General features: G+C 34.9%; 1 protein-coding gene across 4 annotated transcripts in view; it reads left to right on the top strand.

Annotated features, from left to right (window-relative positions):
• Nucleotides 1-16,162, top strand: part of LOC149772739 (tubulin-specific chaperone D-like) — a 99,439-nt gene that overhangs the window by 55,324 nt on the left and 27,953 nt on the right. For all 4 annotated transcript variants that reach the window (XM_089947374.1, XM_089947376.1, XM_089947375.1 and 1 more), the window contains 4 exons: nucleotides 1,373-1,427; nucleotides 3,426-3,584; nucleotides 4,285-4,425; nucleotides 13,659-13,742. In XM_089947374.1, the coding sequence (XP_089803500.1) occupies nucleotides 1,373-1,427; nucleotides 3,426-3,584; nucleotides 4,285-4,425; nucleotides 13,659-13,742 (439 nt within the window). The remainder of the gene's footprint in view (nucleotides 1-1,372; nucleotides 1,428-3,425; nucleotides 3,585-4,284; nucleotides 4,426-13,658; nucleotides 13,743-16,162) is intronic.

Below are 16,162 nucleotides of genomic sequence, written 5' to 3' on the forward strand. Positions count from 1 at the left end.
CTACTATCTCATTACATCATCTTGCAGATATAATTAATGTAAGCTGTGTAATTTTTAGTTTTCTGTTTTTTTCTTACTAATAAGTTATTATCATTTGGATGTGGTTTTTTTAAGAAGAAATGCGAAATATACTACAAAAACAACAGTAAAGTCATATTTTTTGTTTATTATTTGAAAAGGTTTTATCAGAATCACTTTGTAATACATGCAGATTTTCTCATTGCCAACCATTAGATGTTACAGATGACAATACTAAAGTACAGTAAAGGTTGGTACATGTTACATATCATCTATCTAATAATGAAATCAACAGGAAGTGCTACTTAAGTAACATTCATTTTGTAGTTTTAATAAAAATTACTTGTATTAAAGGATCCCAAAACCAATGGCAAAAAATGTTATTTACATATAAAATTCTGACACAAAGCTATACACCATTGACAGGTATGTGTTACATCTTAGTCATCTAACAGGATGTTTTTACTCGTATTGATTGTTCGTAATCCCATATTAATATTTCATGAAAGAATGTTATAAAATCATCCTAGATCCAGTATCAGAAGTGTTTTTTAAACTTAGGATCTAACAAGTACATAACAATGGATATGAATGAAAACTGGTTAACCAGCATGAACATCACCTGTAAAATGTAAATTTGTAAGAACTCACAATATCCATATGAATTTCCAGTGAAAAGAAACATGTAAATTGAAATAGTTCATCAGTTTATAACCGCCTATTAACAGTAATTCTTGAGACAACCTTAATTATTTCCAGAATTAATTTGTTTATGACCTATAAATGTTTGGACACAAAAATAAAGCAATTTTTTCAGGTACTCCAAGTCTTGCGACAATTTTTAAATAAATTCTGCTAATTGCTTGCTAAATTTAAAGAAAAATTCCATGGTTTTTAAAATCTATATTTTATTAATTATTAGATGGAAATGTTATAAATCATTATAATCTATTTGGAAAATACAAAAGTATTTAATTTTCCCCAGTTCTTATAATTTCTGCATATTTCAAATATGTATAATTTCATTGGGCAATGACAAGCATTGAGCATTAGCCCAATGCTGTAGCCGTATCATAATTAATATACTATTCACTAAACACGGTAAGGTAAGGACTAATTTAATGGAGAATGGGGAGGAGAGAAACGGATTCATTTTCATCAAATCTGTCTCCATTTTGCTGCAATAAAATAACCCAACCCCCCGTTTAAAATTCGTCTTCAAGGAGGAAGAAAAAACTCTCCAGCTTGAAGAAAATTCCTGCATACTCTCACCCCTAGCTAATAAAGTGGATAATGTCAACAAGATCTTATGCAATGCGTCATGACTGAGTCAATTTTTTATTTTCTTTTTCAGTTCAAGTGATAGAAAATTATCTTAAAGTATTGAGATGTAATAATGAGGCATCCAGGTGAGTGTTTAATTTTTCCTTCACCATAAGCTTGATATGCATGTTTTCTTTACTTAGCTTAATTACTTGTGAAAATTATACTTTTTACCTAAAGCCATGCAGGTCTTTGAAAACCAAGGGCTCTTATGATGATCAGTTTCTGATCCAGTGGTATGTAATGCATGTGGGTATGCATGTAGCTATCACCATGCTCATCTGTCATCCCTTAAAGATCTTTGATCCTGGAGCATGACTTGTTAAACAATTCCAAATGTTTTAGCTACGCTTGGTACTCATGTTGGTAAAGTTGCAATGAGTTGCCTGTTGATACTTAGGGCTGTTCCATTTAAACATAACATGGTATCCAGGGAAATCAGTTGTTCAAAAATATATGCCAGGGTACTTTGATTTCACAGAGTTCATATTAAAATGATAAGAAAATTCTAAATTGCATCTATGGGTCAGCACCCCACTTTAAAAGTGCCTTCCCTGGGTCCCATGTATGTTTTAATGGAACAAGCCTTAGAATTGTCCATATTCTGTGTTTAAGTTTTATCATGGAAACAACATTTAGCATATGTAGTGTATACAATCACAAGAGACTAGCATATTTAGTGTATACAATCACTAGAGACTAGCATAAGTAGTGTATACAATCACAAGAGACTAGCATAAGTAGTGTAAAGATTGCAAGTGTTAGACTGTAGGGTATTATCATAAGTAGAATAAAAATTGTGAATGCTAAACCACAGGGTACTAGTTGTTGTTTGAGGTTTAATGCCATTTTTTAGTGCATGATAGGCTATATGTGGTGGGCCAGTGTAGCTGGTGGTGGAAGAATTGGGGAAAATTATTGATAGATGATACCGTCATCATGGAGGATTGCTTTTTCTAACACAGAACTCCCAGATTTCTTGCACAAATTACCTGTCAAAGTTTATTAGCCATTTAGAGGGTCCCACTTGAAAAATTTTAGTGGCAATTTCAAATTTTAGGTTGTTAAGCGTTAATAATTTAATGCCTTGGATATTGAGAGCAGAAATTGATTTAGTGGGAATAATTGGTATAAAATGACCAAAATTGATGGTTTATTGATGGCTGATTAAAAAGAAATTACATTGAAGTATACAGTTTGTTTTAAATTGTAAGGTATCTAGATTTGTCTTTCCGAACTGTCAATAATCATCATTTGCTTCAAATTTACATCAGCCATTGACATTCACTATCTGATGTTATTTAAATCATTTGCTTACACATTGCAAGGAATCAAATTTACTGATAAATGGCCTTAACCTTCTTTTCTTCTGATGATAGCTCATATTAATAAAGCCTTAGACAAGTGTGCTTGTTTAGTTTGACTCAAGTCATTTTACTGTCAATCATAATTTCAATATTTGTTTCCTTGTCCACATTTTTCTGTAACATTACCTGAGGTTGATTGCACAGGATATGTGTTCGACTGGTTAGTTATTGGTTGTGAGTCAGGTTAATCACATATGAAAGTGGTGTCTTGTAGGAACTGGCAGTCTACCAGTCAAAATGTGGAATTATTCTGTGTAGTGAATTGCATCTTCCAGATATCTGTAGCATAAAATATAGTGTATGCTTGTAATTAGATAGCATTTTCTAGATGGGACATCATGATTTATAAAATAGCCAGAGGGTGACCAGTTGACAGTTTTCAGTCATAAATTCTGAATGTTTAGTTGTAAAATGTGACCATTTGAATTGCAACTTGGAGCACTGAAGATCACAGAGAGGATATATGAGTCTTCCAGAAGCTATGTTTAGAGTCATCTCCTTGGGGTTATGATTTCAGATTGGGGTATGTCTGGTTCTTGGAGTTCGACCTCACTTTGTGATTTCAGATTGGGGTACTGTCTGGCTCTTGGAGTTTTGCCTCAGTATACAATCTCATAATGGGGTGCTGCCTAGCTCTTGGAGTTCTACCTCAGTTTACGATTTCAGAATGGGGTACTTACCAAACCCATGGAAATCAATCTAAGTTTGTGATTTCAGAATGGGATACTGCCTAGCCCTTGGAGTTCTACCTCAGTTCATGGTGTCAGGCAAGCTTAGAATGATACTGGCAGGCTTGATTCAAGTCACACAGTTTAATGACAAGAGTGAGGAAAAATTTGCAGAAGCTCGCAGAGATGCACTTAATGCCATCACTGGGTAAGGAACACAGTGCACCAGGTATTTCTGTTATTTGCAGGAATATGCATTAGAGATGAAGGTTTCTAAAAGTCTGGACAAGTTTGCTAAATTGTTTTTTGTTGTAAAGTTTCCCAGTTTCTGAAATTATCTACTGTATGTAGACTCTTCCTTATGAAGTGTTCACAATTAAAGAGACAGTTTGGTATTAAAAATGCAATTGATACTATAGTGTTGATGGTCACTTTATTTGAAAGCCCATTCTATTTATATCATTTTTTTTTTAAATGGCTTAAGAGTATCTGAATAGCTTAATATCAGATGTAATTTCAAAATTAGTTGTGGTGGTTTTTGTTTTATCCATTCTTTGCTAGGCATACACAGTTGAACACATGTTGTTTGAAGGTCTCCAAAAATAATTCTTGGAAATAAGATATATTTGCTGACAACATAAAGTAGTCAAATTTTGCATAGTTTTTATCTTACGTTTTGACAGTACAGAGCTATTGTAACATCGAAACAAGTAACCATTTCCTATATTTCGGAATTATTAACACTGTTGATGTGGAAATGGATGGGGACCCATCTCCAGTATTGTAACATCAAAATAAGTAACCATTTCAAACATTTCAGAATTATTAACACTGTTGGTATGGAAAGGGATGGGTACCCATCTTGGGTATTGTGACATTAAAACAAGTAACCGTTTCCTACATTTCAGAATTATTAACACTGTTGGTGTGGAAAAGAATGGGGACCCATCACAGATATTGTGTGCAGACAATATAGGACAGGTGTATGATGCCTTCTTCACAGCCATGAAAGATTATACAATGGACAGCAGAGGAGATATAGGGGCCTGGTGAGCAGAAATCTAACTTAAACTGTCTGACAGATATTGAATAAATGCATATTATTCACATTATGGTATCCTCAACTTAGTCAACTCTTGTCCTGTTTGGTAAAAATGCCACCAAATGAATATTTGTAACTCAATGTCAAATACATTTTTCAAGAAATTTATTATGAATTTTAGAGTTGTTCATATTGTACCTTATACAGTGAAATCTGCCCAGTTTAAACACCACATAAGTTCTAAAATTCACCTTACAAGCAACACTCACTTAAGAAGAAAACAGTCTTTGTAAAGAATGTTGTAATGGATTTCACAGACATTATGTCCTCAGCTATAGTATTCTCACACCATTCCATTTGTTTGTAACCCACTACTGATTTTAAAGAAAAAACATCAGGCATACAAAAAATGCACGAAACTTAGTCTTTACAGTCATTGATTTATAATTTCTAACTTGATTGTTGCCAGGGGGTCCAACACACTGTCAATTTGTTGATGTTTGGAATCAAATGGGAGTTTCTTTAGCAACATTGTGAATAATGGAGGCTACAGGTTTGAACCCCAGCCAAGTCATACCAAAGACTTATAAAAATGGTACTAACATTTGCCTTGCTTGGCGCTCAGCACTAAGAGGTTAGTGTTAGGACTGGTCGGCCTGGTGTCAGGATAATGTGACTGGGTGGGACATCATGCTACATGTCTGCGGCATGATGCCCCTGTGCTAGACATCACTATAAACTGCCACACTGCAGACATCGTAGCGATATGACTGAAAAATTGTTAAAGCTATGCTAAAAATTCAAATCATACACATACACACGCTTTAGCAACATTGTCACAATATTTGCTTTGGCCAGTCTATGTTTTCAAGCATCAGATGTGATGTAGTGCACCGTCTTTGAAAATCTCAATATTACCATAAATTTTAGGTTTATATCTCTTTGAACACATGTATACAAGAGTTCCTCCTATTCATTTGTTCAGTTTGTTTTAGAAATATTAAAACTAGACATTGAAAATATTGGATGCAGACAACACAGCTTTTGCAGCTATAAACTATTCTAGAAACCTGAAATGGAAAGTGAGCAGTCTGTTTGCTTGTTTACATTGAGAGCGTGCATTAACATTGAAATGCCAATGATTTGACAGTGTTATGTACTCTGTGGTGACAATCAGGTTAGAAATTGTAAATCAGTGAATGAAAGTTTTGTGCATATGTTTATATCCTTAATGCTTTTCATTGTAAAATTGCTAGGAGGGTACAAGCATATGTAGCATAATACCTCATACACCCTGGATCTCTCACTTAATGTAGGTTCTGTGGATAATTTTAGACCAGGTTTATGTCATGTTTCAGTTTGCTTGTGAAATGTGGGCAGTGTGGATTCCAAAAACACCAACCCAAGTCTAAACTGAATTTGTGCCAAAAAGTCACATCAGTATATTTAAAAAATATTTGTTAGAGTGTAAAGCAGATGTTGCATTGGGTCCAAAATATGAGAGTAATCTACACTTGAAAATTACATGCTGTGATAACTTTTAAACACTGACAGCTTTTGATTTCATATTGTTTTTGTTTTAATTTATTTATTTATTTATTTATTTATTTATTTATTTATTTATTTTCATAGACTGCATTAAATGTAGTATGATTGAGCACTGCCATTTTGTTGTGATTGGGTTTTTAGCTGTACTGGTCATAGACCAGGAGAGCTCATGGGACGGACTGTTGTCCATCTGATGTCCGTCCATCCTTTTTAGATTATTTGCCATGAAGCATTACACACTTGTACACACTTGTTCATTTCAAGGTCTAGTTGGTCCAAAATGAAAATGGTGCAGCCATCTTGAAACTTTTTTTATTGCTACACCTTATTGTATTGTGATATCAATATGGGGTTTTCACTAAAAGACATTTTATGATGTCTACTACCAATCTTACATCCAGTGTTGCTACTTATCCAGAATAGGTTATTTCAAAATGGGGTTTTCACCAGACCAGAAGACTCTTATGTTGCCAAGTTGGTCTTCAATAAAAGTGGTTCTACTTGCAGTCATCTTGAAAATAGTTATTGCAGTCATCTTGAAAATAGTTATTATTTTTTCTCATTGGGATGGTCATGGTAACATTGGGCTTTCATGAAAGTACTTTTTATGATGTCTGTTTGGTCCGAAATGAAACCAGTCTGAATCCAAGTATGGCTCCCATGGCATCCATCTTACAAATCTTGTTATTGCTACTCCTCCTGCGCGGAATGTCATATTCTCATGCGGTTTTCACCTGAAGACTTTTTTTGATGTCTTGTTGGTCCTAAATGAAAATGACTCTGCCCAGACATCCAGTATAACTACTGCATTGGCCATCTTGAAATTCTTGCTGTTGCTATTCTCTAGTTTTTCCTAAATGAAAATGGTGCCAATCTGACATCCAATATGGCCACCACAGCTGCTATCCTGTAAATCTTGCTGTTGCTACATTTCCAGAACAGAAAGTCATATCACCTTGGGGTTTTCACCAGAAGACAAATTGTGATATCTAGTTGGTCTTGGATGTAAATGGTGCTGATCTGACTTCAAAATTGGCTGCCTCAGTGAACATTATTGAAAATCATAGTATTTATTCTCCTGCATGGATGGTTATATCAACCTGAGGTCTTTGAAAGGTGTCTAGTAGTTTGTCCTAACTGAAAATGATTCTGATCTTATATTCATTATGGGTGCCAAAGTGGCTAATTCAGAAATTGTTTTGTTCAGGGATATCAGAGATGGTTTTAACATTCAGCACCTAAAAAGAAGAAATGGTCTTATCTTGAATTCTTAGAAATTATTTCTGGACATTGGATCATCTGTCCATTTGAGGGACTTTTTTTCTTCTTTTTTATGAATTCATTTACAAGCAATATACTGGGCGCAGTCAGTGATGACAGTAGTCCTTTGAATTAATGACACCATTAAGACAAGGGACCTAGGGACATGGTTCATATTTATCAGTCACCCCATGATCATTTGCTCAGACACAGATGGGAATTGCATCAGCAGCTAGTGTTGTGTATTACAAGTACATAACTACATGATCTCAGGGTTCAGCTTTTTATTTGACTACACAAGCCATTTGATTGATTATTTCCTGAAATAAATACATGGTTTGAGCTTCATGGGAAATTGCTGGGAAATGTTTCTTAGTTACAATATGGATTTGTTTTCTTCATTCCACACTGGATGTACATAATAAAAATGGATCAGTGCTCAGCACAGATGAGGTGATGTATACAGGTTTGAAATTGAAGTCTTTTTTATTGTTGCAGATAATGTGCAAATTATTTTACTTATTTTTTCAAAATGTTGATTTTCACATAGCTTGTGAGACAGTCAGATTTCATTGTATTTAAAATACTGAGCAATCATAATGAAACAGTGCTGAACTGCACAAACAGTTTATTAAAAAAATATTGACAAGATATTCAGAATTTATCTAACAAAGTTCCTTCAGTTTTCTGTCTTTTTTTTAGTTTCTTAACCATTAAATTTTCCTGCGTTGAGTGTGGCTCCAGTCATTAAACACTTGGATGCATAGAAACTAAAGTATGATTGGGACATGCACATGTTCAGTGGATAGATTTGTTTTAAAAGTCAGGACTGAATAAATGGCATTTTTGAGTTTCTTTACCTCAGATATGCAAAAGATTAAGTTAATATATGGTATGAGAAAAAAAGAAAAGAATAAAGACACATACTATATACACTATTTTTTAAAGTTTAATTCAACTGCAAGCATCACAGATCCTAATCTGCCATTGCATAATGTGCTGGCAGGTCAGGGTCTATATTGTTATTCTGCTGATTGCTCCAAACAATCTGCATAAACCCAGATCTGATGGCACATTATGTGATGGCAGATCTGGGACTGTGTGGTATGCACTTGGACTTGTAAGCAAGTATATATGAAGTTTGTACTAGCTGGACTTGACTTGTGTCTTCATGTGCTGCAATCATTGGATGCTGATCTTAATGATGACCAAGTTACTGTAAAGTTTAATTTAAGCATAAATATAACAAGTCTGAGATAGGAGTTTTCCTTGAAGAATTCATCGTTTACAACTATCTCTGTTTCTCTGTTTCATTCCAATATTTACTGTTACATGCTCATTTTTTTGTTGTTGTTAGCTTTACATTATCAGCATGGTGCAGTATTTTTTCATACTGCATTGCTTCATATTACATGACATGTTTGTCTAAAACTTGTATCATGTTGTATTAAGAACTACTTTGATTGTAAACAATGTACACTCATATTGCAGACATTTAGCATTTGGTTTATGATATCTGTGGATGAACTAAGAAGCTGTTTCATCCATTTAAAAGTAGAGATCATAAAGTTAATGATATGGACTAGTTTACTGAGTCACAAATGAAACTTTCAAACAAGCAAATGAATGAATGTGATAATCACAATGTCCACAACAAAAGTGAGAGATGCCAGATTGAAAATACCATTCTAATCATTTAAGCAGTTATTTAGGAGAAAATGTTTGTAACTTTTCATAAATAGAATGGTTCAGACGATGACAAGTGCTCTCTGTGGTATATAAAAATTAGCATAGAAATCATATTGAGGCCAAGGGCTATCTATCAGAGGCATACCATTTGATAAGTTAAAGTATGAAATTTGAGAGAACAAAATGCAACTGAAGGTTTTGGTTGAAAGTAAGAGCCTCAGAGCCAGTGAGACAAGATGACAAAGAATTCTTTTTTCTACTGGGTAAATGGACCGGCACAGAGCAACTGTTTGCAATTTTTCACATTACATTTTTTGATACATTGTTTTTGATTTAAGCTAGTGATGGAAGCCTTACAGGGCATGTACAAAGCTGAGGTCCCTGCAAAGAGCATGCAAGTGAAAAGGCACCAACATGTTCTCTTTAAGCTGGTAATAAGAGTGCAAAAAATAAACATACATTTTTGCATCTTGCATTTCCTCAAAATGTACTTTGTAAGTTCTGCAAAATCGGAATTACTTGACCCGTGTCATGGGTTCCAGAGCTTGATACATACCGTGAAATTGTTCTGTAATTTCAGCTATATTTCCAACTGCAACCACATTCTCCTTACTGCACTCAAAATGAAATAAATTTGATATTTCATTGCATCTGTTTGATAATTTCAGTTTAAAGAATTCATATTTGTCTTCTTTAAGTAAGTTATCCAATCATAATACCTTTGGAGACCTACTATTATCATGCAAATCCAGCCCTTCCAGATACTACTTTTAGCTAAAGGAGGTATAAATTGTCTGCCAAGATATGTTGCTCTCAGGCATAGTGTTCTCCCCTTAGATATAAGAACATACTAGTTACTACTTCCACTCGTGCAAAGAAGCATGCTTTCATCACAAGATACTTTGCACAAACCAAAATCTATGTGGAAGATATACTATTACAAATTAGAGAAATTTTTCCCTTCTAAGCAACTCCATCACTATTTCAAACTTTTTCTCTTCCTATCCTGACAAAGTTTTGCCTTCACAGTTTGTAATCGTCACACATCTAGGTACTTGCACAGGGAGCCTAAGCAACTTCACATTCAGTTCGGACTATAATTAATTTGTATGTGCAAATCTCTAATGCTTATAAAAATTCCTACTACAGTAGTCCTCCTCTTATAAGGTCACCCCTATTGCAGCAGGGAAGTGGCCTTATAATGAGGGTAGCCTTTCTAGAGGGGGATGACAATGTGATTAGTAAATACATATGAAGAAAGTCACAAGTATATTTAATTCTAAAACGATTAATATTTTAATTAAAAAATCACATGCATGTTGTGAAATAAATGTAAAACAAACTGTTTCATCATTTTCAATAGAATGTTATGAATAACCATTGATACAGTTTTAAAACTGTCTTTATAATTATGTAATAGATCACATCATCTGTCACTTTGTTTGTAACAGTCTAAAAAAACAAAATACAGTAGTCCCCCTCTTATAAGGCCACCCCTAATGCAGCAGGGAAGTGGCCTTATAATGCGGGTGGCCTTTCTAGAGGGGGATGAATGCGAATAGTAAATACATATGAAAAAAGTCACAAGTACATTTAATTTTAAATATTTAATATTTTAATTAAAAAATCACATGCATGATGTGAAATAAATGTAAATGTTACAGTTCACATCATCTTTCACTTTGTTGGTAACAGTCTAAAAAAACAAACCAGTCTCGTCACATTAAAAATATCCTTGCTGTCATATCCCGTGCATATATCGTTTAGTCTTTTGTTCCAACCTTCGACAACTTCATTATTAACATCAGTTGATTTGCCGCTAATGACAGAACACTTGATATTGTGTCGCACTTAAAATCTGTGCAACCATCCGTTACTTGCGGTAAAGTCGCCATATCCCAATTCAACTGACAAACTTTTTGCTTTTTCTTGTCTTTCAAATCAGGATACAAACGTTTCCTGGCTCAAACAATCTTCCTTTCTCTGTCCATTTCACCTTTCCACTTCTGCTGAATTGTTTCCTTATCTTTCACGATATTGTTTATCTGAGTCTTCCCGACGTTAGTTTTCTGCAAGGATCATCGACGACCCTCCCCCCGTCAGTTGAATTACTTTCACGTTCTCCTCTAAACTGAGAATTTTTATTTTCCTCGATGACATGTTGATCCTTTTGCAGTAAGTTATTCATGTTGCCAACTACAATACTGATAAAACAATTTTGTATGCATCTGAACAAATTGCCGTGTGTTTTTAAGGGAAGTGATCTTGTCACGTGATTCGTTAGTCGCAGTCTGGTACCCTATTGTTTTTATACATTTCTTGAAACTAAGTGAGAGAAGCCAAATCGGGTTCGATATGTACCATTAACATCACGCAGATTTGACCTCGCAGCCGCTAGATTCGTAATTTTGACAATTATTGTCAGTAGTAATATCCACTGATTACCAAACTGAACAAGCCCAACATCTTACTAAGGGAAGCCATAAAGGCTATTAAACCATTTTCCTGCTGACTTGGGTATTGTACATCAATACTGCCACTTCTCAGCAGTTACTACTGTTCGATAATTGTAATCTTAACAATTATCAGAGTGACTAAACCGGACATCTTATGATAACACAGCAGTAAGGCTAATTGGATTACATGTACATACCCTTTTGTATGGATTAAAATTTGAGTCTTTCTCGGTTTTTATGGAATAAATGGCTTCTCGTGAGGTGTAAATGATATAATATTAAACTTAGTGGTACATGTACTTTACTCAACACTTCTTTCAGTAACAAAAACATGACATTGGGAAACAGAAATCAGATTACTTAACACACGTTATGAATAAAATACTGGTTCTGGATACATATTCATATAAAATGCGGCCGCTTATGAGGGGTAAATTTTATAATTTTGCACTAATTATGCTGGCCGCTGGTCGCGTTAGCTGGGTGGCCTTTCGCGAGGGGTACTTTTGAACACAAACTCGTCGGTGCCAATGGATTCTGGCCGTAAGGAGCAGGTGGCCGCTGTTCAGGGGGGCTGTTCAAGAGGGGGACTACTGTAGTCTCATCAAAATATCCTTGCTGTCATATCCCGTGCATATATCATTTAGTCTTTTGTTCCAATCTTTGACAACTTCATTATTAACTTAAGCTGATTCTCTACTAAGGACAGAACACTTAATACTGTGTTGCACTTGAAATCTGTGCAACCATCCGTTACTTGTGCTAAAGTCGTCATATCCCAATTCAGCTGACAAAATTTTTTTCTTGTCATTTAAATCAGGATACAAAAATCTCCTATCTCAAACAATCTTTCTTTCTCCGTCCACGTCACCTTCCCACTTCTGCAGAATTGTTTCCTTTTCTTTCATGATATTGTTTATCTGAGTCTTTCCGACATTAGTTTTCTGCAAGGATCCTCAAATCTCACCACCACCTCTCGGTCAGTTGAATTCACTTTCTCTTCTAAACTGAGAATTTTTCTTTCCCTCGATGACATGTTGATCTTTTTGCAGTAAGATATTCATGTTGCCAACTACAATACTTATAAAACAATTTCTTATGCATCTAAACAAATTGCTGTGTGTTTTTAAAGGAAGTGATTTTGTCACATGATTCGTTAGTTGCAGTCTGGTACCCTATTGTTTTTTTACATTTCTTTACACTAAGTGAGAGAAGCCAAAACGGCTTCGATATGTACCATTAACATCACGCAGATTTGACCTCGCGGCTGTTAGGATTCGTAATTTTGACAATTATTGTCAGTAGTAATAGGCACTAATTATCAAAGTGAACAAACTCAACATCTTACTAAGGGAAGCCATAAAACCTATCAAACCATTTTCCTGCAGACTTGTGTATTGTACATCGATGCTGCCACTTCTCAGCTGTTACTGTTCAATAATTGTAATCTTAACAATTATCAGAGTGACTGAACCGGACATCTTATGATAACACAGCAGTAAGGCTAATTGGATTACATGGACTAACCCTTTTGTATGGATTAAAATTTGAGTCTTTCTCGGCTTTATGGAATAAATGTGGCTTCTTGTGAGGCGTAAATGATATAATATTAACCTTAGTGGTACATGTACTTTAGTCAACACTTCTTTCAGTAACGAAAACCTGACATCGGGAAACAGAAATCAGATTATTTAATTCTTGTTATGAATAAAATACTGGTTCTGGATACATATTAAAAGAAAATACGGCTGCTTGTGAGGGGTAAAGTTTATATTGTTGCACTAATATGCTGGTCGCGTTAGCCAGGTGGCCTTTCATGAGGGGTACTTTTAAACACAAACTCATTGGTACCAACGGATTCTGGCTGTAAGGAGCGGGTTGCCGCTGGTCAGGGGGGCCGTTTAGGAGGGGGACTACTGTATATGTCTTATTCCATTACGAATGGGTACATTTCAGTGAGTTTCTGTTAGAAGGCATTCATGGTGTTTGGGTGCCAGCTTCAGTGTTTTTGCTTGTACAGGTAGTTTGTAGGCCTTTTTCCCTAAAAGTATTGCCTCATAATGGATATTGTCACACCTGCTTTGTACGTATCTATAATGAACTGCTTTGATGGCCTAGTGGTTAGAGCATCTCTTTAACTTTGGCAATAAAAGACCTCTAAATAGGTACCTGATTGGCCATTTATATACTATATTGTTTGGACAGGCAGGCCATAACTTATATATTTGAAGCTGAACTAATGAAGTTGAAAATCCTGTCAGTAAAAGATGTATAATCTGTTTTTTAGGGTCCGAGAGGCCAGTATGACCGGTCTTCATGCAGTGACCTCTCTTATTGCCAGATCTGCTGTGGATTTAATAACACCTCAGATGTGAGTATTTCTTTGTAAACAAGTAGTTTATACTGTTAACTTAAATACTTTCACTTTGGTTTATTCTCCATATTTACAACTAAGTTTTGAATATTTCACAGATATCTCACATTATAAAACTCGGTTGTTGCTGTGAACAGTTCATTTCTTCAGATATAGTTGTCTAGATGATTCTACAAAATATGTTAGAAAGAAACTGTAAGCAATAAATATTGAATTTGAAGGCTTTAAATGTACATATATCAGTATACAGTTTTTCCCTACCATCCATGTTTGGGATACTGTCAGCCATGCTGCTCTGTTGATACATTATTTTACAATGTAGCAATAGAAATGTATGAGAAAGTGGTAAGCACAATGAGGAAAGGGGTTAATATGTTGAAATCAAACAAAGGGGTTAATATGTTGAAATGAAGGGAGAGGGGTTAATATGTTGAAATCAAAGAAAAGGGTTATTATGTTGAAATTTTAAAAAAAGGGTTAATATGTTAGAATGAATGGAAAGTTGTTAATATGTTGAAATAAAGGGAGACAGGTTAATATGTTGAAATGAATGGATAGGGGTTAATATGTTGAAATGAAGGGAGAGGGGTTAATATGTTGAAATGAAGGGATAGGGGTTAAAATTTTGAAATGAAGGTAGAGGATGTTAATATGTTGAAATGAAGGGAGAGGGGTTAATATGTTGAAATCAAAGAAAATGGTTAATATATTGAAATAAAAAAAAGGGTTAATATGTTGGAATGAATGGAAAGTTGTTAATATGTTGAAATAAAGGGAGACAGGTTAATATGTTGAAATGAATGGAAAGTTGTTAATATGTTGAAATGAAGGGAGAGGGGTTAATATGTTGAAATGAAGGGAGAAGGGTTAATGTGTTGAAATGAAGGTAGAGGATTTTAATCTGTTGAAATGGAGGGAGACAGGTTAATATGTTGAAATGAAGGTAGAGGATGTTAATATGTTGAAATAAAGGGAGAGTGATTAATATGTTGAAATGAATGGAAAGTTGTTAATATGTTGAAATGAAGGTAGAGGATGTTAAAATGTTGAAATGAAGGGAGAGGGGTTAATATGTTGAAATGAAGGGAGAGGGGTTAATATGTTGAAATGAAGGGAGAAGGGTTAATATGTTGAAATGAAGGGAGAGGGGTTAATATGTTGAAATGAAGGGAGAAGGGTTAATGTGTTGAAATGAAGGTAGAGGATTTTAATATGTTGAAATAAAGGGAGAGGGGTTAATCTGTTGAAATGAAGGGAGAGGGGTTTATATGTTGAAATGAATGGAAAGTTTTTAATATGTTGAAATGAAGGTAGAGGATGCTAAAATGTTGAAATGAAGGGAGAGGGGTTAATATGTTGAAATCAAAGAAAATGGTTAATATATTGAAATAAAAAAAAGGGTTAATATGTTGGAATGAATGGAAAGTTGTTAATATGTTGAAATAAAGGGAGAGGGGTTAATATGTTGAAATGAAGGGAGAAGGGTTAATATGTTGAAATGAAGGGAGAGGGGTTAATATGTTGAAATGAAGGGAGAGGGGTTAATCTGTTGAAATGAAGGGAGAGGGGTTTATATGTTGAAATGAAGGGACAGGGGTTAATATTTTGAAATGAAGGTAGAGGATGTTAATATGTTTAAATAAAGGGAGAGGGGTTAATCTGTTGAAATGGAGGGAGACAGGTTAATATGTTGAAATGAATGGATAGGGGTTAATATGTTGAAATAAAGGGAGAGTGATTAATATGTTGAAATGAATGGAAAGTTGTTAATATGTTGAAATGAAGGTAGAGGATGTTAAAATGTTGAAATGAAGGGAGAGGGGTTAATATGTTGAAATGAAGGGAGAGGGGTTAATATGTTGAAATGAAGGGAGAAGGGTTAATATGTTGAAATGAAGGGAGAGGGGTTAATATGTTGAAATGAAGGGAGAAGGGTTAATGTGTTGAAATGAAGGTAGAGGATTTTAATATGTTGAAATAAAGGGAGAGGGGTTAATCTGTTGAAATGAAGGGAGAGGGGTTTATATGTTGAAATGAAGGGATAGGGGTTAAAATTTTGAAATGAAGGTAGAGGATGTTAATATGTTTAAATAAAGGGAGAGGGGTTAATCTGTTGAAATGGAGGGAGAGAGGTTTATATTTTGAAATGAAGGGATAGTGGTTAATATTTTGAAATGAAGGTAGAGGATGTTAATATATTGAAATAAAGGGAGAGGGGTTAATATGTTGAAATCAAAGAAAAGGGTTAATGCAGGAGTCCTCCTCTTGAACGGCCCCCCTGACCAGCGGCCACCCGCTCCTTACGGCCAGAATCTGTTGGCACCGACGAATTTGTGTTCAAAAGTGCCCCTCACGAAAGGCCACCCGGCTAACGCAACCAGCGGCCAGCATATTAGTGCAATAATATACAATTTACC

Source organism: Sinohyriopsis cumingii, unplaced genomic scaffold, assembly GCF_028554795.1.
Source record: "Sinohyriopsis cumingii isolate HCF-2022 unplaced genomic scaffold, ASM2855479v2 utg001180l, whole genome shotgun sequence".
Classification (NCBI taxonomy): Eukaryota; Metazoa; Mollusca; class Bivalvia; order Unionida; family Unionidae; genus Sinohyriopsis; species Sinohyriopsis cumingii.